A 27284-nucleotide genomic window follows, 5' to 3' on the forward strand; every position below is an offset into this window, starting at 1 on the left:
TGTGCATGTGAAACATTTCCTCCGTCAAGAGGCAAAAGGGGATTAGTATAATTTTAAAAATTAATATGATGCACGAGGTATTTGATTGTCAGAAGCTAATTTTATTAGGTCAAAAAATTTTTTCATAAAAATAAAATAGAACCCCGAAATATTTTCTCACAGGAGATAGTGCTAGTAGCATCTATACGAGGATACATGCAAATATATATTTAATTTGATATCAATTATTTATTAAAAAAATTATTGATATTGAAATAAAATTAAAAAATTAAAATAATACCTTCCGACTAATATTTTTGATAAAATTATAAATTATTATAAATAATATCAAAATCATCTAATCCGATAGCATATATGGATCGAAAGATATTGTGAAAAAGATACATTGAGGTTGACTACAGACATATATCTTTTGAATTCAACATATCTTACCATATGAATAAAAAGTCATAAAAAAAAAAAAAACACAATCATGCTTCCAAAATGAAGAGCATTAAAACATATATAAGTAAAAGAGAGTGGTATAAAAATGCTTAGCAATATCCATCCAATTACATCTCATGTTTCTCCAATCATTTTTTGATCACTCCTCCTCGATGCATAATGTATGAAACATTTAGCCCTCTTTTTTTAGCCGACATATTGATCACAAATTTGATAGCTATTGTTACATGTCAGTCAAGATATCTAAATATTTCCATCTACTAAAGAAATGCTTAAGCCACACTTCTGAATCGACAAACTATGTCTCTGTTTAATTAAATATTAGTCACCCACCAAGCCAGCTAGGATATCCAAGTTCAAAAGCATTGATGGCAATACGTTGCAAATACAAATTTCCTGCATGAAGCTCTTTTTGTGAATTTATTTTCTTTTTTGATTAGCCAATAAAATAAGGTCGCTTCCATCAATAGTCAAAATGTGCCATTTATTCCAATCAACGCTAGGAAATTCTATTCAAGTTCCAGTTCTATCATTTCTTTCACTCCACGAACACACATTGGCATCACAACAGAGTATCTCTTTACATCCAGGCTGTAGCTTTGGCCATCCATTGGGTTCCTAGATAACATAATGTTGTCATTCTTTTTTTTAATGCTCATAATGTCATCATGCTCAGACACCACTCCCTTTAAGTCAACTCGTGGGCCAGACATAAGCTTGCAAATGCCATATTGCCAGGCTCGCATAGAAATTTCTGTCTTTGACGGTTACAGGCTTGTGATACTAACGGTCAATAACGGTCAAGCCGGAGTGGAAGCCACTGCCGCCGGCTTTCCCGCCAAATGATACCAGATTTTGAACAGCTTCGAAAGAAAACCAGGTCCCCAGGACCCGATCCATTCTCATATCAGGTTGAGATTGGGGATTTGTGAAGCTCGGTTCTCAAAGAGAGGGTAGGATCCAACCGAGGGCGAAGAAGAGGTGGGATTTGGTTCTTCTAGGGTGCGGATTCTTAGCGCTTCTATTTCTTTTGGGAAACCCGGATCCATAGAATGTAGCTTCTGGCCCCCTGATTTCTAGGGTTAGGAATTCTGTGGACTTCTAGGGTTAGAAATTCTTTGGACAGAGAACCAAAACCTTTGATTCGTTTTGAGGTCATCATCATGTTTACAGATGCACACTCCCTATTATTTAGGATTGGAGAGGATAACAAGCTAACAAAATGGTTATCCAAACAAAAATATGAGTGTTTCCATAATTTCAGCGCGACAGATTTCCAAGGAGAACAACAATGCAGAAATGTAGAAGAATATATGGATCATAAAAAGCGGAGAAGAAAATTTAGAAGAAGGGGATCGAGTGGACGTTACCACATCATTATTTTGAGTTTGTGAATTTCTATGTGCAAATATACAAATTTGACTACGGCCCTTCTGAAAAAACTGAGAGCACCACATAGCCCTGCTTTTTGATGTGAGCTCTAAATTAAACCACCATGGGAGGATCGCAATGGGGTGATTGCACACTGTTAATCAGACGTCATGATGAGCTGCTTGCATGGTTCTGTCGTTATTAAAAAGAAAAGAAAAAAAAAGGCTCCTGGCAAGAGTGAGGAATGGTATTTCGGGCTTCAGTTGACTCATTTGTGGCGTAGACCCTTGAGCAAAAACACCCCAACGCCACCTATTGCCATCATGAGGACAAGTGGATTCCCAATCAAATCCAAATCTAGCATTCTACATCTGCTGCTAGTTCTTCCTTGATGGGTCAACTCCGCCGAGCGCTCATGAACCAAGTTGGAGAGATTTTCCAATTGATGCACGATTTGACGCTGGCCTCGGGTGATGAGCATGAACTGCATAAAAACAAATATAAAAAATATTAGACTTCTCATATTGGTGTTGACAGCAAAACTATCAGGAAACCATGGACATATGATCCATAAACATTGCAAAAAATATTAATCAAGGAATAACATTAGAAATATTCACTAATGATTAGGCAATGAAATTATCTGCTTAATTTCACCGACCAACAACAACTGAAAGTCGTATGAGTCTAATCTATTAATATATTGGATACAACAGTACCAAAACATGACCACTTAGCATAAGGATAGGAAGAAAAGAATGGGCACAGAAAACATCGTGACCTAAGTATGCTGATGCTCCATTCCAACAGAAGTGGCTGAAATTAAATATGCGAAATGGTAGTGGAATTGGCAGGTGCCTTTCAAGATGAAGCAGCTTCCTTGCAGCTTCGGGTAGATTAAAGCTTTTATTTGTACCAGTCTGGAGGCACAGGGGTAAGCATAAAGCTTTCATATGACATAAGGTTGCAACTTTTCTTTTGAAATATTCTAATTAGCCTTTTTTTTTGTGCCATTTGCAGCACAAGGATTGTTCGGGAGCTCAAACTTAAAAGGGCCGGGACATAATATAAAAAAGAATATAATCTTGAACAGTACCCTTCATATCCAATAGAGGACTCGGTTGTCATGGTTATGCTACTAAGGAGTGACAATGTCAGAGCACAAGCCACCTCTACTTGAAAAATCCTTTGGCAAAAGTAGTTGAAATATAAAGCAATAAAGGTGATCAAATTTTTGCATACCTCTTCCATTAATTGAGAATCTTTACTCAGTTGAGAAGAAGATGACGAATTGGGTAACAAGGTACCATTGCCTAAGCCAGGCATGAATAAAGATGTGGGTGCAAAGCCATTACAGGTTTCACCCTGAAGAGAGAGGTTTTGGTGGCTTATAGACGGTTTCCATGCGCTGAACTTGGAGTTCAATTCTTCGATTCGGGAGGTAAACTCATCCATCCTTTCATTCAGAGTTGAAATCTGTTCTGAGAGCTGAGTAATCACACCCTATATAAAATAAGAAAACACGGCAAAGAGCAATATATAGCATTAGTTAGCAATAGGATTGCATGGATTGTTATATCAGCCAATACAGCAGCAACAGAATCTAAGAAACCACAAATATTTAATTATATATTAGCATCTTGAAACTCTACATAAACATACTGACTTCTCACCTGGTTGACCGTAGGTGACTCAGGGGTTTGTCCATCAAATCTTCTGCTGCTGACAGTAAGCCTGGTAAGCTTAGACAGATGTTTGTCCCGCAGTGTTGAATAGGAATGCGATAAACCACTGCAAAGATGCAGCACATTAGAGCTAGGATGACAAAAGCAGTGTTCCCTCGAAAACAAAACAAATACCAATTTCCACCTATCAGAGAGACCAGCATGGATACCACGTGAAAACTAAAGCTTAAGAAACAAAAAACTAGATGTAAAAGTATTATGTGATCGATTTTATACAACAGATCTATGATGCAGGCAAAATATTGTAAATGTCATGCATTATATCAAATATTCTCATCCAATTATCTAGCTGTAACCAAATTCCAAATATGCAATCTAATCTTCAAAACAATTAATAAAGTAAGACATGCATGTGGATGGTAAAGGAAATTCAACCGACAGCATGCTTGGGCCAGTTCAAGATATGCTGCAACAGTTCCTAGTTGCAGTGAGATATGCAGGTAATGAAACTGCTGTATTAAACGCTTACAGTTATGTGACATCAGCATCATGGGGATCTTAACTAAAAATAAAGTAAATATCACAGAGGAAGGTCAATAAAATGCATATAGAAGGCCCATAAAAATCAGAAAAAGCTTTCAAGTTTATCTATATGGGAAAGATATTATTCGAAATGAAAATAATGGAAGGAGAAAAAAACGTAATATACGTTATATTTATATTTTTTAACATCTGCATATATTAATAGTAGTAGCCAGACTCCACGTGCCAGCTTCGTCCCTCCCCTAGTGTAAACCAATATCCTGTGGCAGACTGATGCTCTTCTAGGTCTCCTGCCCAGCCTTATCAATGTAAAGATCAGTGCATCAGCATAAGGAGAACTCTTGTCCTGTGCCACCTTGGTAATTATAAATGATGATTATAAAAATTTAATTATTTCTTAATATAAAATTTATTTATTTCTTAAAGTAAAGCATGTATAGAAATAATTATAGCATATAGCAAGTGGATCAGTGAAAAGGACCAGGATACAGATACAATCCAAAATAGAATGAGACATTCTTCTGGTTTCATTCAGAAAAGGAAGAGATAGGATAAATGAAAAAGAAGAAGAAGAAGAATGAATATTGACTGTTCCAACTTCCAAGGATGATCAATAAATGGATATCAATTTAGTTTTTCTTAAGGAAGCAGATGATATGCATAAGCCTAAGTGCCATCAAAATGATTTTACGAAAGAATCAACTGATTATTTTGGATGAATAGATGCTTTAGTGCATAATACTCAAAGATTTGCTTAACCATGAACCACATGACACACTAGGGATTTAAAAAGAAGATTGTGAAGAATACAAGAGAACGTATAAAGAACAAAAGTTATAGAGTAACTGGAATATTATATATATATATATATGATTGCAGGCTTCTAAACTGACCATGATACCATGTTGTAGGAAATGATGAAAATAGTGGCATTTAAAATAGAGCAAAATGATCAAGGATGAAGTGGTTCATCCTTCAAATATTCAAGTTCCTTTTTCCAAAAATCCTCAAATGGTCTCTTTTGTACTTCAAGAATATAGAAACTAAGGTTGTTGAATTTTTGGTGGTTGCATCTAATTGAGTAGAAGAAATAGATAATATTTATTATAGATTGAGACACATATGGCAGCAAAACAGTACTCTGGTTACAAGAAAAGAAAAAATGTTGTAAAAGAACTTACCCAATCACAAAGGTGGATTACAACAGCAATAGTAATCAGAGTCATGATTTTGTTTGTGTCGTATATGCACAGAGACTGTGTCATATCAATCTCCCAACATGGTGCTGAACTTTCAAAGCTACTAATGGTTTTCAAGGGAAAAACATAATGCCCTTTTGTCCATGGTTAACTATACTCGTATTTCATGTGCAATATATTTGCAGACTTAAATTTAGTAAGTGACAAAAAAGGGAACCTCTTGAGATGCTTATTTCTCATGGAAGAAACCATGTCAGCAGAAGCTCGAGAAAGTGCTTCTTTGGGACTAGAAACCAGATCTTCATCTATGCTAAGCTGAGTCTTCAAGTCATCTGGTAATGCCTGCATATCAAAAGTATATGACATGCACCAGTAAAAGAAAGAAGGCAGCAGGGGAAAAGTATTCAGTACATCTGTTTAATAGGATATCATACCATAACTTCATTCACGAGCTTTTCTAGTTGAATCTGCTCAATATACGTGCGAGGAATATAAGAACCTTCCAAGCCCAACTGCTCCGCCATGTACTTGACAATGAGCCGATCTCTTCCTTGCACCTTTATCAAAATTAAAAGAAGCTTAATGTCAAAAGAACTCGTCAGTTTATTGCCAATTAAAAGATTGGAAAGTTCTTTTCAACCCAAATGTGATTTATTGTGGATGAAACGAAATCAAAAGAAAGCAAAAATACAAAAGAATAGGTTCATTTTCCCTCAAAGAGATGCACCTTACTATTGCAGATGCATTTAACTATTTTATTGAACAAAACTGCACCGGTCCAAACAAATTTAGACAATTTAATATAATAATGATCGTGGTAAAGATACATGTCAACAATGTTTCTACTTTGTTCTCTCTGTTGATTGTCAAGTATTTCAGAACGAGAGCTATGGAACACCAGAAAATGCCCAACAAGCCCAATGATGCTTTTCAGCTTTGTTCAAGCAACTTTAAGCCAATTAATTAGTCCTTAAGAGAAAATACAATAGGTTCAGTGAGTGACCTGCTAATTGATTATAGGTTTGGCTTATTGTACAAACTAGTGCGCATTAGCTTACCAAAGTAAAACCATCTTGAAGCCTTATTCACTTCAGTCCATTTTCCTGTAGTCAGAGACAGAGAGTTCACCAGCCAGAAAGCATCCAAGGCAACAACGATAATAAAGGGTAATCCCTTCAACATTAGGTCAGGTAGGGAGCAAAACTACACTTAAATGGATCGGTGAAGCTTTGCTCCATGCAATCCATGGTTGACCATATTCTTCTCGAGGTCCAATACGTTTTTCCTATTTATTATTTCTATTTTTCTTAAAATCCAATAAAACAGTAACTCTGTTGACCAAATAGTGAAATCAAGTTGAAAATAGAACCTCTTGATGGAATCAAAAGAATCACAGAACTCCCATGACTAGAAGACTAGTTCGGTAATTGGTGGAATTCTGGTAATACAACAATCCTTCCTCAGATATTCTCCTTGTTAGTCTAAATTCCTCCTCATGCCCTTTCATCACCAAAAATGATAGTTTCAATGTTATCACAAATCTAACTACTAATATAGAGTGAAGAAGATGCTCCATGGATTGTAATGCATCCACCAAACAAAAGTATTCCTTTTTCATCCATACACATGACTGAATAAATTTCCTGGCAAATCCTCTTAAAGATCTCACAATGCACAATGGTAGGTCATGCTACAATCCAAACTAGGATTAATACATAATTTAGCAACTTATCTTTAAATCTAAGCCCAAAGTATTCAAAACAAAAGTGTTCATATTTACAGCTAAAAATGAACAAGCATGACTTTTACTTGGTCATTAATACATTATGGGAAAGGTTCTAAGAAAATAAAATATGAGAAAAATTACCTGAATATAACGCCGATTAAGCTGTTCTAACCAATCAATCTTCACAATGACCCTATCATCAGAAAACACGTGGCTACTTCTTTTCAGAATAGCTGCAATGCTGTATCCCAAGGCCATCAACCCGCCAAGAAGGCGCACACTAACTTCAAAAGTAATCCTAGGTGATATGATGAAGGGATTATCTGTTACCCATTCCTGAAAAATCCACATGCATATGTTACCCAACCAATGTTGTTTGTTGCAGTCACACTTGCAAATGGCACAGATGAAAACACTGATTGTCAAGAAATCATCCAAAATGCACACAGAAAAATGATAAATATGATCTTATCTCTACTTTTTCAAGGATGAAGAGCATCATTAAATGGACAAACTACACATACAGTAACAAGTTCACCAAAAAAAGAGGAGCATTCATCAAGGCCAAGGAGCAGCAGTATACAGCACATCAACCTGCGAGGAGTTGTGCAATCTCAGAAATATGTGGCTCAATGCAAGCATGAATGCAAGCAGTCCAAAACAATAGGATGTCTTCTACCTAGTAATGGCAGAACACAAGTGATATTCTTCAAAAAAGGTCCATAGGTTTGTTGAATTTATTATCAAGCATCTTTTGCAATTAATAATCCAAAAGTATTTAATATAGGTTGGTAATTGCACAACATATACATTCATATGAAGATATGCTTTAGGATCCAAGTTGGTTACTCCTAGTAAATAGGTTGACCTATTCTCTTTTGTATAATTTTAAAGTACTAATAAAAAAATACAGAAGAAAATCATAGATATATCTAATAGGATATGTAATGCATATCAAAATTAGGCTTAAAATGGGCCGACATATGAATTTTCAGAAAGGAATGATAGACATCATGAACTAAGTACTCATCAGAGTAACATAAATTATTCCAAACTATTCAGGCAAAAAAGTAGAATAGTTAAAAAGCATGATGCAGTCAGGCAAGTTAGGGACTGAGCCTACATATAAATGAAGGCACTATTTATGTCTAGAATTGTGAAAGAAAACTTGATACAGATTGAGATAATCAGGCAAAGAACAAACCTCAAACATAAGATTATATTTTCCATCCTTATTTCGCATTCTCAGATAAGATTGGCAAGCTTCTGGATCTTCACCTGGGGGCAGTAAGTATATATCATAAGTCTCTTCCGTACTTTCTGCGTGTTCTTTGGAAATAACAGCCTTGATTTGATCCACTGATAATATCCTTGATGACTACAACAATAGAAAGCACTTAGCGCTAGAAGCAACAAGAATAGATACATCAGTAGAAGGCACACTGTTCATACCATGTTTCCTTGAACTTAAAGATAAATGTAGAATAGGACATTAACCTTTAGAATATAAGTTGGATTCTGAAAGCCTGAGAATGGATTAAACTTGTTGATGATTTTTATATGTGCAGTTTGCAGATCTGGTTCGATAAAGGCCTTGTACATTGGATACACCTGCATAAATTGATCAGGTTGAGATATTAGCTATAGCTAATTTGTTTATTTTACAAATTTTGGATAACTATTTCAATGATTAAAAAAAACTGCTGCAACTAGTTCGGAAAAAAAGAATAAATTATGTATCAATCAAATTTACGATTATGTTGCCACCAATTACTCTCATTTAGGCTCTACAGGAAAAAGAAATAAGATAATTAAAAAGGTCAAATAACCGTTTCAGAGATTTGATGAATTATTTCTTCAGGTTCTTGGTCCGCACGTTGGATGTCTCTTAGAACCCTTTTCACAAGGTCAAAATGTACGCCGCCTGTCACAGAAACACGTAGGTCTAGTAGAGGCCGCAACTTTTCACTCAAAGCATAGATTCCTTCAATAATTACAATTCGAGAGCTAGGAACATCTACCATCCTGTTAACAGTAGAAGCACATAGCTAAATTAAGGTTGCCCTGAGAAGTTGTGGCTGAGATAGCAAATACATCAAGAATCAATAAATACAAGATATTAGTCTCAAAGAGTATAGGAGCATTCTGCTCTCTGATTAAGCAAAGAGGAATGTGACCTGTATCCTGTGCGGCAGCTCAGCTTGAAATCATATATTGGCACCTGAACAGACTTCCCTTCTTTCAGACCATGAATGTTTTCCAGCAAAGTGTCATAATCTGTTAGGCGTGGATCTGTGCCAATATTGCAAATATCAGTTATCTGCGATGAGTTTTACCTTCTCATACACTAACTTGTACTCATGATAACTGACAAATTTTGTCGTAGGACGTCAAAAGCAAGGTGCATCATGCATATTGTAAAATTCAATGTGTATTGATAAAACTATGGATTCGTCTCTCAGCAAAGTTTGAGATTGGTAATAACAACCTTGAAGTATACTAATATTCTCTAAAATAAAGATATAATAAATGAAAGACAGGAATAGAAAATAACTTCCGGGCATCAACATGCACAACTATAAGAGAATATCATTACAAATTTATGATCATGTAAATGGGGCCAAATAAATGAATCTTGTATACAGATGAGGGCCAAATATATTGCATGAATTAGAGCTATGACATGTTTACAAAACCTGCTGGATATGGCAAGCTATCAGTTGCACGTTCCAAAACCATGTAGGTGCACACCCCTACTTGTCAAATAATGAGAATCCTCGTATATGGAATTCACATTTACAAATCAACATTTGCTTTTTGTGATCAGAGAAAAATAAGAGTATGATTGAAGAACAATGAATACAAGATGTTGAGTAGAGAATCTAGAGATTCTGGAAACAATAATTTTCAAAATACATTCAGGAATAAGTTTTGTAACTAAAAGCCCCAAGCAGCAATTACTGCTTCAAGTTGTCTCCTGTTAAGTTTCCTAAATTTATCTCAGACAGCTTGCATTAGCCCAGCAACAGTCAGGTCCGTATACCTGAGTTCCGATCCTATCCAATTCAAAATCCATCTTGATATGTCATGTTTATGCATACCATTGTAGGAATCGGATCCATACAAACTCAACAATAAGGTGATTAAACTAGTTACTGGATGATACAGAGGTTCCGCCATCCCTATTTTTCCCTTTCTCCAATTAAGTCTTACTTGCACTATGACCTGTTGCTGCAGAGATAACTGGGATTAAACAGACAGCTAGCTGACAACATCTGCAGTCACTATAAGCGTATACCATGGATAATTAAAGATTTAGTATTTTTGACAAGAAGACTTGAGACTAAAAACTTTCTGAAATAGAGAATATTAGACCTCCAAAAGTCACAACATCTGATTTCAGGACCAATTCTTTACCAGTGGATGGACTTAAAGTGACAGTCCACCATTTAACTGGTTGATACATTTGAAAATTTGACCTGAAAATCCTATAATGATAAATTTCCTTCAAGATTTTGGCTTATAGGCTTCAATAACAGCTTTGCTTGTCTTGCTACACTTCATCAAGCAAAGTTTCCTATATGAACAGCTAATTAATATATCACGAAGCCAATGTTTCTCTTACTGACAACAACTGGAACTTGCTTGTCTGCTCAGAATGAGAACAAACAACCCCTTTGTAAATGTAAGTCTGAAATGCTAAGGGCCGCAAAGATGTCTAATCTAGCAGAAGCTGGATTCTAATACACTGGCTCCAATCTTTGACAGTATGAAGGGTCCAAGCTTTTTACAAAGCATATTGTGCTCTTGCAAATCCATAATTTATGCATAGCGACAGGCTTGCTCTTTTACAATCTTCAATGGAAAATATCCCTTAAATAATGTCATTTCCTGCATCATGGACCAACTTTAAAGCTTAGCAGATGCTCACTTTGGTACCAGCCTTGTTCTTTGTAAAGTAAATCTCATTCCACTCCTGTTCCCTTGTAGCACAGTACTTTGAAGCTTTAATTGCTGAAAATTATTTGCTGGACATTCCATCTTCATTATGCTCCCAGAATCATTCTTCTTTGTCTCCAAAGAGTATTAGGTCACTGGTGGAGCAAATTGTATCATCTTTATACCAATTCTTGTTAGTTCATTTTGAGTTAAAGTAAGCTAGTTACATAACACTTTGGTAAGGGAATTAAATAGCTTGATTGCCTCCATGGTTCCACCATACCAGACAAAAGCTTAAACATAGCAACAGGCATCACATAGATAGGAATTACATCATGCTGCAACCATGTTCTTGCTTTCACACTTCCCCCTCTTTCTCTTCATTTTTCGGATGCTAATGGACTATGTAAAGCTCCGTTTGGCACACATGTCGGTTTAAATGGTCATGTAATTTTATTCTGGGCAGACCCAAGCGTATATATTATTTGACAAATTTCATAACAATCATTCAGATATCTAAATGTCCTTAAGAATCATGCTATTGCGAGTGGTATCTTATAGAACTCGACTTTGAAGCAAACTAGTGTCCTAATATTGGATTCTCTCATTTAAGTAATGCATAATTTAGCACAAATTCCCATGCCATTAGAGTTGGTTTTATTAAGAATCATGCTTCTAAAAGACAAGAATTGATCCACACATAAAACTAGAACACATTTATAGCAAAGTAAATTTAAAAGAAAACTGATATGTAAATTCAAGATCCTCGTAGCTTTGTTGAATCAGGCATTTGGTATACATGTTCGGAATAATTTATATATACATATATATACATACATGTATGTATGTATGTATAATAAAATCAGCACTGTACAGAAAATTGCAGACATTTTTTATAAATGGGATGAGAAAAAAATGCAGACCAAGATAATTGCCTGCATACTTATCTTACCATAAGAAATCAATTTTGAGAAAAGATTCACATAGAAAATACATATGAAATCAGTATGGGAGAGCTTTACTCTTCCTTGGACAAGCCAACATCCAAAGAAACAAGTACGGGCATGGAGTACATATTGAAACTTACTGAACAAGACATCAATGTCAAAAGCCCCTTGTGTATCATGTATAAGATGCTACTTTATTGCCAAAGGAAAGATTAGTGGCAGGTGTTTCTTGGAACAGAAAGACCTTTTAACTTCTCACTTCTCATATAAGTACGAATAACTTTTAGTTTATATAGAAGGTCATTATAATAAAGCATCATATCTTCTCTTCTTAATCAAGCTTACATTCCAAAAAATATAGCACCGTGAAAATCTAGTCTGCCATAAAACTAAATAACAAGGCATTATAGAGGTAATACTAAAAGGCATTAATGAACTGCTTCATTCTTAGTGTCAAGTGAAGAAATATCATAGTTTTTTTTTTTTTGAAGAAAAAATGCAATAAAAAAAATGCAAAATGGCCCAAAGAAATAACTTAATCTCTTAGAGAATTAGAAGTTACCATCAAAATTCCCATCAATGATACGACTTGAATCATTATAGTTGTCCATTGATATAACTGCAATGCTTGGCATAAAATTGAGCACCTTCTCAGTAAATACAGTCTTCCCAGCCCCAGAGGGACCAGCAACACCAACCAAAATAATTCCATGATTCTTTTGGGCCAGCAATTGACAAGCACGAATTACTACAAAGAAACCTTTTTCAACAGATAATGAATCTTGAATTGGAACAATTTCATAACGATCGCAATCCTTTCTCTTTACCAACTGGACTTGATCTCTCAAAAGACCTGTCTTTCTGCGAGGTGATTCAGCAGTGAAACTATCTTGAGCCATTAACAAGAAGAAAATGGTGCTCCTCCTGTGGGAACAAAATCCAAGAATAACATCATATGCAGATGATCAACGGCAAAAGCACCTACTAATTAATTCATGAAATCATGTAATGCAGAGAAAATAAAACCAAAACTGTAATACTACACAGATGTGGAAAAATTAAAAAAAAAAATTTCTCAGTGCATTGACAGATTTTGATATTTCAGTCATTTCGGTTATTCTGGGTGGCTCCAAGGATACCTCAAACAGTATGCTTTTAAACATGGCTAGGGTTTCATTTCTTAGTGGACGAAACTAATAAATCATCCTAGAGAGTAAACAATGAAAAAAATAAGGTAGTCCTAGTGCACAATGCTCCCACCACTGCAGAGTCTAGAGAGGGTCAGATGTACGCAGCTTTATCCATGCATGTGGAGAGTTTATTTCCATGTTTCGAACCCACGGCGCCCGGGTCACAATGGAGAAACATTATTGGTGCACCAAGGCTCACCCCGTACAGAACGAGAATATTTTTATGAGAAAAAAAATATTGGATCATATTGGATCAAACTTTAAATCACCACAAAGTTTCCAACATTATTTTCTCCCTCTCGTAAATGTAAATCAGTCAAAGTGGTAGCATCCAGCTTTTGTTTCTAATCTCAAGTAGTCTGTGATCAATGCTTTCCTTGATCTCAATAACACTTAATAGGTCCAGCCTAAATATAAATTAAGGTAACTTAAATATCAGATTACATATCACAAGTTCAGATAGTACTACTTGCCCACAATGGATCAGCTGAACATTTGTCAGGCTCAAAAGAAGGAATAGGAAGAAGAGAATGAAAATTAATGGCAGAATGTTAAGAACTAAATAGTGATAAAGTTATGTAAAAATGCAGTGAAGGGAATGGTAAAAGGCTTGCTTGTCATGATGTAATAAAATGTCAATTGGTGAAATGTGTTGAGCCTTTGATTTAGGCTTTCCATGATCTCAAGAAATACTCATATAAGGGTCTTTGGGCACCTATACACAATTATCATAAACCAGGTACTAAGACTAGATGATACAACATGGATACATATGAGACGTTTTTGCTTTGATAAAGGAGGGCAAATTTATGTTGGCTAGGCAAACCTAGTTTAAAAATCCCATATTTATAGAAATAAGAATAGTGAAGAAAATCATAACTAGAAGAAAAGGAAAAAAGAGTTAAGAAATCATAAAAAGGTGTTGAGGATGGGAAGAGATGTTAACATGAACCGATGTTAAGCCCAGGTTCGAATTGATAAGTTCTCAACAGGAAATCAGCATCAGCCGGAATGGGTATCAAATCAATAATTTATATGTTAGCAGATATTTATATTCCCATAAATATTTTATTGTTTTGATTCAGACATCTTCACATCATAGTCTGATCAAATACCTAAGGATTTTATAGATGTTTAACATTCGATGTTCATATGCTCTCAGAATTAAGCTTCCTTATGTGTCTTGAGACTTCTATGATTTTGTGCATCATTGACAGGGGCCATTCAATGCAATTGCACATGCTTGCTAGACTAATATTTCCTACAAAAACGAAGATTAAAAGCAGACACTGAAATTCACAAATTGGCCTTTTTTACCGGATGCAAAGAAAGTGTAAATGCAAGCTCCAGATTTCTTATACAATCTTCTGTTATCACTCATTTGTTTCTCAGACCCCAAGAAAATCTCTAGGCATTTACTCTTCACATAGTTTTCCATGTTCTAACCTATGATCGCTACATCAACTTCAATCTTTGACCTGACCACAATACAGCAGGAAGGCAGCAAGCATGGCCAATGAAACACAAACTCTGGATTGCCTCACCTCAACAATAAATGTTTCAAATATATCGAAGAAAAGGAACAAGAATGGGAGGAGGAGGAGGAGGAGGAGGAGGTAGAAGAGAATACATGTTTCAAATGTAGAGAAGAAAAAGAAAGAGAAAGGGATGAGGAGGAGGAGGATTGTTGAACAGGTGTCTAGAAAAAGAGGCAGAAAAGATTAAGACAGGGGAGATAAATAATGGGACAAAATACCAAATAAAAGGTAAGGGCTCTAAAAGAAAAGTTTAAGTCATCCAGATGTTTGTAAATATCATTTGTCTTTCCTCTAGATTAAGAGGGTATTTTTCAATTGAGCTTGATAACTGAAATGAACATGCAGTTTTTTCCTAATATGTACATTCATGCATGCGTGCATGTCTGCAAGCATGATGCATGCATGCACGGTGGCATTGGTTCAGTTTCTCTTACATACCCATAACAAATTAATTTTCATGTTTTAACAACTTAACATTGTAATTGACTTCTACTGCCTATTTATCCCATAGTACAACAACCAACCAATGAACAATACCTCTTGAAGAAATAGCTACCTATAACTCCAGTGCTAGGGTTGGATCTAGACCACCCAAATGCATCTTGGCATGCTTGCCAACCCAGCTGCCTCTATAACCATCCAAGCGATGAAGTGCCCGTAGATATATTCCAAATATATCTATATATAGATTCTAGTCCCCTTGTGAATTGATCAGGCAGCTCACAAGTCCAGCTTCAGGCAGATGCAACACTCACTCCAGATGCTTGTCAAGTCCAGCCCAAGCCCTTAAACTAACCTGTTTCAAATTTATCCTTTTTACTCAATTTATACTCATATAACATCTTCAATCACTAATCTCTCATTTCAGAGTCATCATTCAATTCCACGATCAATCAAAACTATGTTTCACATTATTAAAAAAAATTTAAAAAACAATAATCGCTTCGATATTGTTCGAAACCAGATTTAAAAGAAGACATTTAACAAAAATAATCAGAAAGTTACACAGGCAATCGATCCTAGTCTCTTAGTTCATCGCCATCTTCGTTCACTTTAGATTCAATACTCACCTCCTTCACCTTATTTCTTTGATGAATCAAAAACCAAAAATCTTGTCAATACTAACCAAAACCTCATCCGAAAATCTTCAGAAATTTTCAAATTGCACTCAACATTCAGCAAGGGGCACATAGAAAGAAAAAACTCATAATCCCATCATCATCGTATTACCATAGATTCAAGTTCCATCTATTAGCTTCTTCGGGATTAGCCCGCTTACCTTCCGCAAGAAGGGGCCAAGGAGTCGGGAGGGAAGAAGCGGAAGGAGGCAGCGGGCCCGACGGAGGGGACGGGGAGGGAGACCCGGACGCCGGAGCCGGGAAGAGAACGGAGATGGCGGGGCCAGGGAGAGAAGCGTGCTGGCCGCGGCGGAGAGGCGGTGGAGGCGTCTTTTTATTATTATTATTATTATTTCCACTCCAGATGGAGGGAAGAATGGAGGGAGAGGTGGGGGACCGCCAAGGGTGGGAGCTTTGGAGAGAGAAGACAGATCCACGTGAGGGTTTCCGGTCCTCCAATTTTCTTGCGGTTGGGTTTTATTTGGGCCACAGTTTATGGGTAAATATCATCAAAAAAAAATTGTAACACTTTTTTCATGAATCAACTTACCCATAAAATAAAAAAATTATTCATCCAAAAATAAATCATCTTCTGACCCATCACTAAAATAGATTAATATTATTTTAAAAATATTCTATCATCATTTCTCATTTCAACATCTAAGAATTCATCCACTTTCTTCGAACCTAAAAAATATAAAAGATATCATAAAAAATATAGATAAATTTTAATAAAAAATAATAATATAAAAAAATATGAATTATAATTTTTAAAATCATTTTTTCATGCTGTTGGTGCAAAAATTCGCTTGCGCCGGAGAAGCTGGAGTCGGGAAAGTCGCGGTCGCCGCCGGGACCTGCAAAGGAAGTCTAAACCGGAGGTTGGGTTGCTCCGGTAAGATCCTCCGACGCTCAAGTCAGTTCTCTGCCTCAACAAGAATGGAGTGCTCGAACGGAGAATTTAGCAGAGTTTTGAGATGAAAAATGAGAGCTTAGAGAATAACATATCTGGGTCCCCTTTTTATAGGTGGAGGAGGTAACGGATTGATGGCGACGTTTGTAACCGCCTGGTAGTGGGCCGCCTACAGTCAGGAAGAATTTACTGCGAAGAGTAGTGGAGTAGACCCGTAGCTATCACTAGGGCATGCCACGTGGAATCTGCCGCGGGAAGTGGGGCGGCGTTTGTTGTCGCGTCTTGCCAGCGAAGGGGAGAATCGTGCGGTATCTGTTGCAGGAGGTGGAGCAGGATCGTGGCCGTTTATCTTGACCTGTCAGGTAGTAATGGAGCCGCGTGGGATCCGTCGTAGGGAGTGGAGCAGTATAGTGGCCGTGATTGTGGTTTGGGAGTGCAGATCTGTCGGCTGAAGTTCGGCAGCGGTCGGAGTCTGGCCCCCGTAGGGGTCCGGGCGGAGTCCTCCTTGCAGTTGGGGTCGTGGGTGGAGCCCGGCTCCCGTGGGAGTCTGGGTGGAATCCCCTGCAATCAAAATCAGATGCGAAGTTTGGCTCCCGTAGGAGTCCGGACAAGGCTTACCGGCAGCTGATGTTGAGGACGGAGCCCGGCTCCCGTAGGAGTCCGGGCGGAGTCTACTCACTGTTGAAGTTGTTGGCGGAGTCCGGCTCCCGTAGGAGTTCGGACGAAGTCTGCCTGTAGCTGTTGGAGTTGAGGACGAGGTCCGGCTCCCGTAGGAGTCCGAACGGAGCCTACTTGCGGTTGAAGTTGTTGGCGGAGTCTGGCTCTCGTAGGAGTCCGGACGAAGTCTGCTTGTAGCTGTTGGAGTTGAGGATGAAGCCCGGCTCCTGTAGGAGTCCGGGTGGAGTCTCCCTGCAATTAAAGTCAAAGGAGAGGTCCGGCTCCCGTAGGAGTCCGGACGGGGCTTACCAGCGGTTGATGTTGAGGACGGAGTCCGACTCCCGTAGGAGTCCGGACGGAGTCTGCTCGCGGTTGAAGTTGTTGGCGGAGTCCGGCTCCCGTAGGAGTCCGGACGAAGTCTGCTTGTAGCTGTTGGAGTTGAGAACGAGGTCCGACTCCCGTAGGAGTCCGGACAGAGTCTACTTGCGGTTGACATTGTTGGCGGAGTCCGGCTTCCGTAGGAGTCCGGACGCAGTCTGCTTGTAGCTGTTGGAGTTGAGAATGAGGTCCGGCTCCCGTAGGAGTCCGGACGGAGTCTGCTTGCGGTTGAAGTTGTTGGCGGAGTCCGGCTCCCGTAGGAGTCCGAACGAAGTCTGCTTGTAGCTGTTGGAGTTGAGGACGAAGCCCGGCTCCTGTAGGAGTCCGGGCGGAGTCTCCCTGCAATTAAAGTCAAAGGAGAGGTCCGGCTCCCGTAAGAGTCCGGACGGGGCTTACAAGCGGTTGATGTTGAGGACGGAGTCCGGCTCCCGTAGGAGTCCGAACGGAGTCTGCTTGCGGTTGAAGTTGTTGGCGGAGTCCGGCTCCCGTAGGAATCCGGACGAAGTCTGCTTGTAGCTGTTGGAGTTGAGAACGAGGTCCGGCTCCCGTAGGAGTCCGGACGGAGTCTGCTTGCGGTTGAAGTTGTTGGCGGAGTCCGGACGAAGTCTGCTTGTAGCTGTTGGAGTTGAGAATGAGGTCCGGCTCCCGTAGGAGTCCGGACGGAGTCTACTTGCGGTTGACATTGTTGGCGGAGTCCGGCTTCCATAGGAGTCCGGACGCAGTCTGCTTGTAGCTGTTGGAGTTGAGGACGAAGCCCGGCTCCTGTAGGAGTCCGGACGGAGTCTCCCTGCAATTAAAGTCAAAGGAGAGGTCCGACTCCCGTAGGAGTCCGGACGGGGCTTACCAGTGGTTGATGTTGAGGACGGAGTCCGGCTCCCGTAGGAGTCCGGACGGAGTCTGCTTGCGGTTGAAGTTGTTGGCGGAGTCCGGCTCCCGTAGGAATCCGGACGAAGTCTGCTTGTAGCTGTTGGAGTTGAGAACGAGGTCCGGCTCCCGTAGGAGTCCGGACGGAGTCTGCTTGCAGTTGAAGTTGTTGGCGGAGTCCGACTCCCGTAGGAGTCCGGACGAAGTCTGCTTGTAGCTGTTGGAGTTGAGAACGAGGTCCGGCTCCCGTAGGAGTCCAGACGGAGTCTACTTGCGGTTGACATTGTTGGCGGAGTCCGGCTTCCGTAGAAGTCCGGACGCAGTCTGTCTGTAGCCGATTCTGCTGAGGACTTCGACTGTGGGTATTTTATACCCAACACATCATAAAATAATATGAATAAATTATTTTTTATTTAAATATTATCTAAAATATATTTATTTATAAAAATATAAATTTTTAGATAAATTTTTTATTTATAAAAAAATAAATCCTTCTGATGATATCGGCTGTTTATCTTTGATCCAACAGCTATTTTAGATGGTATACGTATATACCTATAGTTATTTGGATGAAATATTTATATTCCACAGCGTTTTATGGAAGAGTAGAAGAAATAAAAACAAACAAAAAAATTATTAATTTTTATTTAATTAGATTTAGACTAATAGAGGGAATAAGTCTCTAGCTTCGAAACAATGCACATGATTTGCTTATAAATCTAGAATCATTGGTAATCAGTGCACATTAAGCCAGGTCAGTGCATGAATAAAAGACTTCTAAATTATTTTAGTCACTAGAGTTGAGGATAATGGTCCCAGAAGTCCAAAATGGATCATTTCAGAACAAGGACGGCCATTCGTACCCAAAAATTTTTTTAACCATAGTCGTGTAGCCGATATTTCACTTGCTCTTGAATTAATCTTGTGGGTCAAATTTGTCAATTTCTTGTATGGTATACTATTACCATGGGAAAAAGCATGATTGTCCATAATTCCCATGTTAACTTAATTTGTTATATAATTTATAAAAAATGTTACTGGCATTAGACCAAATATTGCATAAAAAATTTATGTGATATTAGGCTTGCAATGGAGAGCATATTGCCAAAGACTCAAGTTTGATCTAGTATGAAAAAATAAATTTTTAATAATATTAAATTAAAATTTATATAAATTTTATATTAATATTGATAAATACTATGTAGGCATTAGATGAAGCTTTTAACTATGATCCATGTGCAATAAACAGAACAATTGACATGTTATTCTGAAAATCTCTCATCTAATTGGAAGTCCTCACTTTTTATTGCATATATTCTCGAGTCTTTTGGACCCAGGCTTGTTCATTTCACATTACCAACAAATAGAAAGCAACTTCATATGAACCTCAGATCGTGCTCTTGCTTTTTGTTTTTTCTTTTAAGAGGGAGAGCTTCTAACCTTCCACCCATCCTATACCCGTACCGCCTCAACTTGAGCTGAAATCCAAATCTCCAAGTTGACCGAACCTAATTCTCATGAAACCATGACGATGAAGAAACTAGAAAGTAAGTGTGGACATTCTCCTTGTCTTAAACGGCAAGAGGTGGTACCATCCAAACTAATATTTGATGTTCGTGGATCGTGATCTTGAAATACAGAATCTTGCTGGTAATTTTCTCTGTTTGTAGTAATGAATTTTGTTCCCTTTTTTTTTTTTCTTTTTTTGTTCTCTTTGCTTTGTTTTTGAAATTTTATTACTGTGAAATATTAAACTTCTTCTTTAGAAAATTATATTTCACAGATATTGGTTGGTAGGTTATTTAATTAGTTGTTCTTTTAGAAAGCTACATCAAACTTCATTGGTCTTGTTGGAATATACCGATCGGTCCCTCTCACGCCGACTCACCATTGGGCCCACCTGACCGGCGCCCGACTCTATCGACCGCACCGACTGACGACTGCCGACACCGTCCGACCGAGTATATGTCGGTCGGACAGATCCTCTCCGTTCCCGATTGGCCGAAACTGCGGAGCCCGATATCCGACTCCCGCAACGCGCCCGACTGACCGACGGAGGGTCCCTAGGTTTTCACCCGACATTCCACAACCAGACGCCGACATGCAATCGGTCGGCTCCTCCAAACACCGTACGACTACTGAAGGCCGTCCGTCCTGACAGAGGCGTACGGCATAGCCGCCCTGAGATGTCGTCCTACCCTAAACGGGGGTCAACCCTAGTGATTTGACAGTCCCACGACGATTTGACAGCCCCATGGCGACTCTGACATGACGATCTGACAACTCTCCCATTGTCTGCGCCATTAATGACGGCGCCATGCTGCACTCTACTATAAAACGGAGAAGGCAACAGTGCTGGAGAAGGTCCCTTCGAGACCCTTGGGCTTACTCTCCCTCTCTCTCTCGCTGAGCTCCTTGATTCTTTTCTACTGTTGCCTAGTCTCCTCTCTGACTTGACGTCGGAGGGTCCCCGCCAGAGTCATCTCCGATCAGTGTGGACTTCCTTTGCAGGTGCTCGTTCCCGGCAACCAGACGACGAGGGGATTGGCCGCAACAGGTTTTGGCGCGCCAGGTAGGGGGGCGACAGGAATCACGACCCCCACAAAACTCGAAACACCCTTTCGAAATGACAAGAATCAGGGCTCAGTGATCGAGGGCCACCGGATCGACGAAGCACTCTTCCCATTGGGAAGAGGCCTCTCCTCCACCCTCCACGACGGAACCTAGCTCTCTGCATCCTGTAGTGACCACGGAGGCACAGATCGCGGCGATCATGCGATAAATGATCGTGCTGACGGACGCGGTTAAGAGCCTTCAACGACAACCAACCCGGTTGCCGCACTCACCGACGGAGCAACCGACGGTACACCCGATGCCCTCCAGGAGCAGCCACCGACACCCGCGTCGGTCTCCATCCCCTCCTCGGGAGCAGCTGTCACAGCACTCCCACCGAGAGGAGGAGAGGCGGCCACGATTTGATGCCCATCGATCTCGACGGCCGTCTCCTTCCCAGCTGGAACGAGCAAGGAAGGAGAAGCGGCCGCGAACACCATCCGCCTCCCTCTCAGATTTATCGGGAGACTCCACCCCTGGGGTCTCTCAGCACCGACGACTACGAACGCAGGTTCGAGAAAATCGACCGTCGGCTTGCCCAGCTGCAGGTGGACGGACAGAAGTCCTCGAACGATGTCGACTTCCAGACCGCCCAACCTCTCTCCCGACTCATCCTCGACGAGCCGATCCCTAGTCGGTTCAAGATGCCGCATGTGGAGCCCTACGATGGCTCCACCGACCCAGTTGACCATCTGGAGAGCTATAAGACTCTCATGACGATCCAGGGGGCGATCGATGCCCTTCTCTGCATCGGCTTCCCCGCCACACTTCGCAAGGCCGCCAGGGCCTGGACTCCGGCCACCGCTCAGGAAGCATCCACTCCTTTGGGCAACTTGAACATGCTTTCGTGGCCCACTTTAGCACTAGCCGAAAGCCGCCATGAACCTCGGACAGCCTTTTCTCCCTCAAACAAGGAGAAAACGAGACGCTCTGACACTTCGTGGTGCGATTTAACGCAGCCACGCTTGAGGTTCGGGACTTCAACGAAGACATGGCTATCTCAGCCATGAAGAGGGGGCTAAGGGGGTCCTGATTTACATACTCCTTCAACAAGACCCTCCCCCGGACATACGCCGAACTGCTGGAGCGCGCGTACAAATACATGCGCACGGACGAAGGAGCTTCCGATCGGTGTCTGACTGAGGCCAAAGGCCCGAAGGAGAAGCGAAGAAAGGGTCGGGCCCCTACCGAGCCTAGCAGGCCCTCGACCGACAAGCAGGTCTCACCCCAGCGACGGAGCCCGAGGTCGCCTCGACGGTGAAGTCTGAGGTTGACGCATCCCAGGTATGACTCCTATACCCCTCTCTCTATTTCTCATGCACAGATTTTGATGGAGATCGAAGGGGAAGAATATCTGCGACGACCTCCGTCTTTGAAGGCAAAGGACCTCAACCGACGAAAGTACTGTCGATTTCATCGGGGCCATGGCCACAACACCGAGCAGTGCATCCAACTCAAGGATGAGATTGAAGCCCTCATATGCCGAGGGTATCTCGGCAAATTCCGAAGGAACCCATCGACTCGATCCGTCACCGACCGACGATCCCAGCCGACTGAAGAAGCAACGAATAACCAGCCCATGGCCGGGTCATCAACATGATCTCCAAACGACTGGGCCCGAGGACGACTGCTGGAGGGGAGCCGACGAAGAAGCTGCACCAAAACGATGTAATTACTTTTACAGATGAAGATGTTCGGGGTATCCAAACTCTCCATGACGACGCTGTTGTTGTCTCGAAAATAATAGCAAATTATGATGTAAGAAGGATCGTTGTTGATAATGAAAGTTCGATGAATGTTTTGTTTTACTCGACCTTCTTCCGAATTCGACTGTCGGCTGACCGGCTCAAAAGAGTCTCTACACCCCTGATAGGTTTTGCTGGAGATGCTGTCACGATGGAAGGAGAAGTTACTTTGCCCGTGACCGCTGGAACCGAACCACGATAAAGCACAGTCCACTTGACCTTTGCGGTCGTCCAAATACCTTCGACCTACAATGCCATACTTGGAAGGTCAAACTAAATGCCTCAGGCGATAGTCTCGACGTATCATCTGTTGATTCAGTTTCCGACCAAAAATGAAGTCGGAGAGATGCGCGGGGATCAACAGCTCGCTCGGTGATGCTTCCAGATCTCTGCTCAAAGCAACGAATTGAAGGGCTCCCTGACGGTCGACAAGTTGGACCAACGGAAAGAGGAAGAATGGGGTGAACCGGCCGGACAGCTTGTTCCCATCCCGATAACGGAGAATCCCTAACGAGTGGTCTGGGTCGAGTCTCAATTACCCGACCCCGAGCAACGGCAGCTAGTGGAGCTGCTGAAGCCAATACCGACGTATTCGCTTGGTCGGCAGCAGATATGTCTGGCATCCCCTCGGAGACGATGACTCACCGACTCAACATCGACCCAGCAATGAGGCCGGTGAGGCAGAAGAAGCAGTCTTTTGCTCCCGAAAGACAAAAGGCCATTGACGAGGAAGTGGACAAGCTACTCAGGCAGGCTTCATCAGAGAAATTACATACCCCGATTGGCTCGCCAATGTTGTCATGGTGAAAAAAGCTAACGGGAGCTGGAGGATCTGCATCGACTATACCGACCTAAACCGCGCCTGCCCGGAGGACAGCTTCTCACTCTCAAAAATCGACCAGCTGGTAGATGCGACGTCCGGTCTTCGACTGCTCAGCTTCATGGACGCTTTTGTCGGATACAATCAGATCCGGATGGCACCCGAAGATGAGGAGCACACAGCCTTTGTGACCGCCAAGGCCTTTACTGCTACAGAGTAATACCCTTCGGACTGAAGAATGTCGGAGCTACTTACCAGCGACTCATCAATAAGGTCTTCAAAGACCAAATCGGGCGCAACATGGAGGTGTATGTGGATGACATGCTGGTAAAGAGCGTGTAGACTACAGATCATGTTCGAGATCTCGAAAAAAATTTTGCACTCTGCGACAACACCAGATGAAGCTGAATCCGAATAAGTGCGCCTTCGAGGTGACTTCGGAGAAGTTCTTCGGTTCTTCGTTTCTCAATGAGAAATTGAGGCTAACCCTGAGAAAATAAAGGCAATCATCGACATGCGGCACCCAGACACCAAGAAGGAGGTCCAGCAGCTGAACGGAAGAATCATCGCACTCAGCTGATTCATCTCTCGGTCGGCTGAAAAATACCTCCCATTCTTCAAAATCCTGAGACAGGTGAAGGACTTCTCTTAGTCGGATGAGTGCTGGCGAGCCTTTGAGTACCTGAAAAGGTACCTGGCCTCCCTGCCACTGCTTGTGAAGTCGAAAGTCGGAGAGATGCTGTACCTCTATTTGGCCACTTCCCCTGAGGCGATTAGCTCGATGCTCGTCCGGGAGAACGAGAGTCGAATCCATCAACCCATATACTACACCAGCAAAGTGCTCCACGGTGCGGAAGCTCGGTACTCAAAGATGGAGAAGATGATATTCGCCCTGATCGTGTCCGCACAACGACTCTGTCCGTATTTTCAAGCGCACGCCATCGTGGTCCTCACCGACCAGCCCCTGAGGGCGATATTGCGCCGCCCCGACACATCGAGACGACTGACGAAATGGGCAATGAGGCTCAGTGAGTTCGACATTCAGTACCGACCACGACCTGCTCTGAAAGCCCAGGTCTTGGCCGACTTTATTGCGGAGTGCCCGACAACCGACCAAGGATCGGAAGGCGGGAGCCCCGCAGAGGTTGCAACCTCCGAACCTGACCCCGGGTCTACCTGGGTGTTGTACATCGACGGAGCTTCCAATGCTCAAGGGAGCAGGGTCGGATTCCTGCTCACCAACTCGGAGGGAGTGGTCACCGAATACGCCCTCCGATTTGACTTTAAAGCCTCCAATAATCAAGTCGAGTACGAAGCGCTCCTCGCTGGCTTGAGGGTAGTGAAGGAGCTTAGGATCGACAGCCTCAGAGTCTTCTCCGACTCCCAGCTGATCGTGGGGCAAGTTAAAGGTGACTTTGAGGCACGAGACCCGACTATGGCAAAATATCTCCAGAAGGTGAGAGATCTCGTGACACACCTTAAGTATTTCGAGATCTCCCACATTCTCAGGATGGAGAACGCTCGGGCCGATGTACTCTCCAGGCTTGCGACATCAGCCTACGATGCCTTGGGTCGAACATTTGTGGAGAGCCTCGAGCAGTCGAGCATTGACAGGGCCGAGGAGGTGCTGCAATTAGCAGCCGAATCAAGCTGGATGGATTCGATCGTCCGGTATCTGACCGACGGAATCAGCCCTGAAGACCCCATGGAAGCCAAACGGCTCCGATGGGTGGCCTCCCAATACATAATAATGGATGACCGACTCTACAAAAGGTCGTTCTCTCTCTCCTTACTCAGATGCTTGGGACCGATCGATGCGGACTACGCACTCAGAGAAGTGCATGAAGGGATCTGCGAAAATCACTTGGGGGGCAAATTCTTGGCCTACAAAGTCCTACGGCAGGGTTACTACTGGTCCACTATGAGAAAGGATGCGGCTGAGCTGGTTCGGAGGTGTGAGCCATGCCAGAGGTACGCCAACATACAGCACCGACCAGCCAGCCAAATCACTCCTATTGTCGCCCATGGCCCTTCGCCCAGTGGGGGATCGACATACTCGATCCTTTCCCTCCGGCATCTGGCCAAAGAAAGTTCATAGTCATCGCAATCGACTACTTTACTAAGTGGGTGGAAGCTGAACCTCTGACGCAAATCACCTAGCGGAAGATGGAAGACTTCGTCCAGAAATCCATCATCTTCAGGTTTGGATTGCCGCACACCATTATCACCGACAATGGATGACAATTCGACAATCAGAACTTTAGAGACTTCTGTACAAGATTTCATATCGCGCACAGACTGACCTCAGTCGGACATCCACAGTCCAACGGCGAAGTGAAAGTAACCAACCGAACCATTCTACATGGACTGAAGACCAGACTGAATGAAGCCAGGGGCCTCTGGGTTGAGGAACTACCCTCTGTCCTGTGGGCGTACTGAACGACGCCCCGTGTCCCAACCGGAGAATCTCCCTTCAACTTGGCCTACGGAACGGAAGCAATGATCTCGCTGGAGATCGGGCTACCGTCGATCAGAGTCGAGCAATATCATGAGCCGGACAACTTCGAGTGTCGGAGAGCCGACTTGGACCTCCTGCCCGAACTCCGACGTGAGGCACAGCTCCGTATAACTTCCTACCGACAAAAGGTTGCCCGGTACTACAATGCTAGGGTTAAGCCGAAGCTTTTCTGACCCGGAGACCTGGTCTTAAGGAAGGCGGAAGTCTCGAAGCCCCTGGACCGGAGGAAGTTGTCCCCGAACTGGGAAGGATCTTACAAGATAGCGGACACCTACGGGCCGAGAGCTTACCGACTCGAGACCCTGGAAGGAACGGCCATCCCCCGGACTTGAAATGCCGACAATCTGAGGTTGTACTACTAGTGAACTTTGTATCCCCTCGTCCGGAATACAAATTTAGTTTCAAAACTTCAGAGTCTGGAATCTCGACTCTTCGACTGTGGGTCGGCGCTCGCCAGAAGTATGAGCCCCGACGCCCCGACTTAGGCCCAATGTTTCGTTGGAAAATCAACGGACCGATCACCAACGACACATCGGACACTTACGAGGACCGATATATCCACAATGATGGGAGTCACACTCCTTCTACAGTCAAACTCTCGGGCAAAATGATTGGCTAACTTGTCGACTTGGCCCCTGCCAAGAAAGGCAAAGCGCCAACATGACCAATGTCACGTTCGCGACTTACCGACCAGATCACGATCGGTCGAAGGATATTCAGCTTACCACCGTTTATCGCACGCCGCAACGTATGTACCCGACCAAGATCTGGGTAACGGAAACTTGACTTGTCATCATTTTTCTGACTGAACGCGTCGAACGCCATCCGACTGAATGTGTCGAACGCCATCTGATTGAATGCATCAGACGACATTCGGCTATCGGATCCTACGGAATGATCGGGTTGCCGAGCTATGTCCGGAGGTCGATCGACTTCGACTCGACGAACACGCCCGACTCACATCTGGGCGACGGGCGTTCGACTTAAGCTCTCAACTGTCGAGTCATATGACAGTCGGGAGGCTGATCTAAAGTCGGAGTTCGCTCTGCCTTTGCCATGGTGCGCACTACCGACTA

General features: G+C 42.1%; 1 protein-coding gene across 5 annotated transcripts; it reads right to left on the bottom strand.

Annotated features, from left to right (window-relative positions):
• Positions 1-1784: 1784 nt before the first annotated feature.
• Positions 1785-16130, bottom strand: LOC105058734 (inorganic pyrophosphatase TTM2). Of its 5 annotated transcripts, none has more exons than XM_073249208.1 (13): positions 15862-16130; positions 15139-15378; positions 12417-12778; positions 9146-9260; positions 8798-8993; positions 8466-8579; positions 8173-8346; positions 7110-7358; positions 5677-5799; positions 5460-5584; positions 3489-3606; positions 3058-3318; positions 1785-2299 (listed from the first exon to the last, which is right to left on the bottom strand). In XM_073249208.1, exons 3-13 carry the CDS (start codon positions 12751-12753, stop codon positions 2084-2086), a joined length of 2028 nt encoding a protein of 675 aa, XP_073105309.1. In that variant the 5' UTR covers positions 12754-12778; positions 15139-15378; positions 15862-16130; the 3' UTR covers positions 1785-2083. The 5 variants fall into 5 exon arrangements, with proteins under 5 accessions (XP_073105309.1, XP_073105308.1, XP_073105307.1 ...); XM_073249207.1 differs by having other exon boundaries at positions 15120-15378; XM_073249206.1 differs by lacking the exon at positions 15139-15378 and having other exon boundaries at positions 15862-16129.
• Between the last annotated feature and the right edge of the window lie 11154 nt (positions 16131-27284).

This window comes from Elaeis guineensis, chromosome 15 (genome assembly GCF_000442705.2).
Source record: "Elaeis guineensis isolate ETL-2024a chromosome 15, EG11, whole genome shotgun sequence".
Lineage (NCBI taxonomy): Eukaryota > Viridiplantae > Streptophyta > Magnoliopsida > Arecales > Arecaceae > Elaeis > Elaeis guineensis.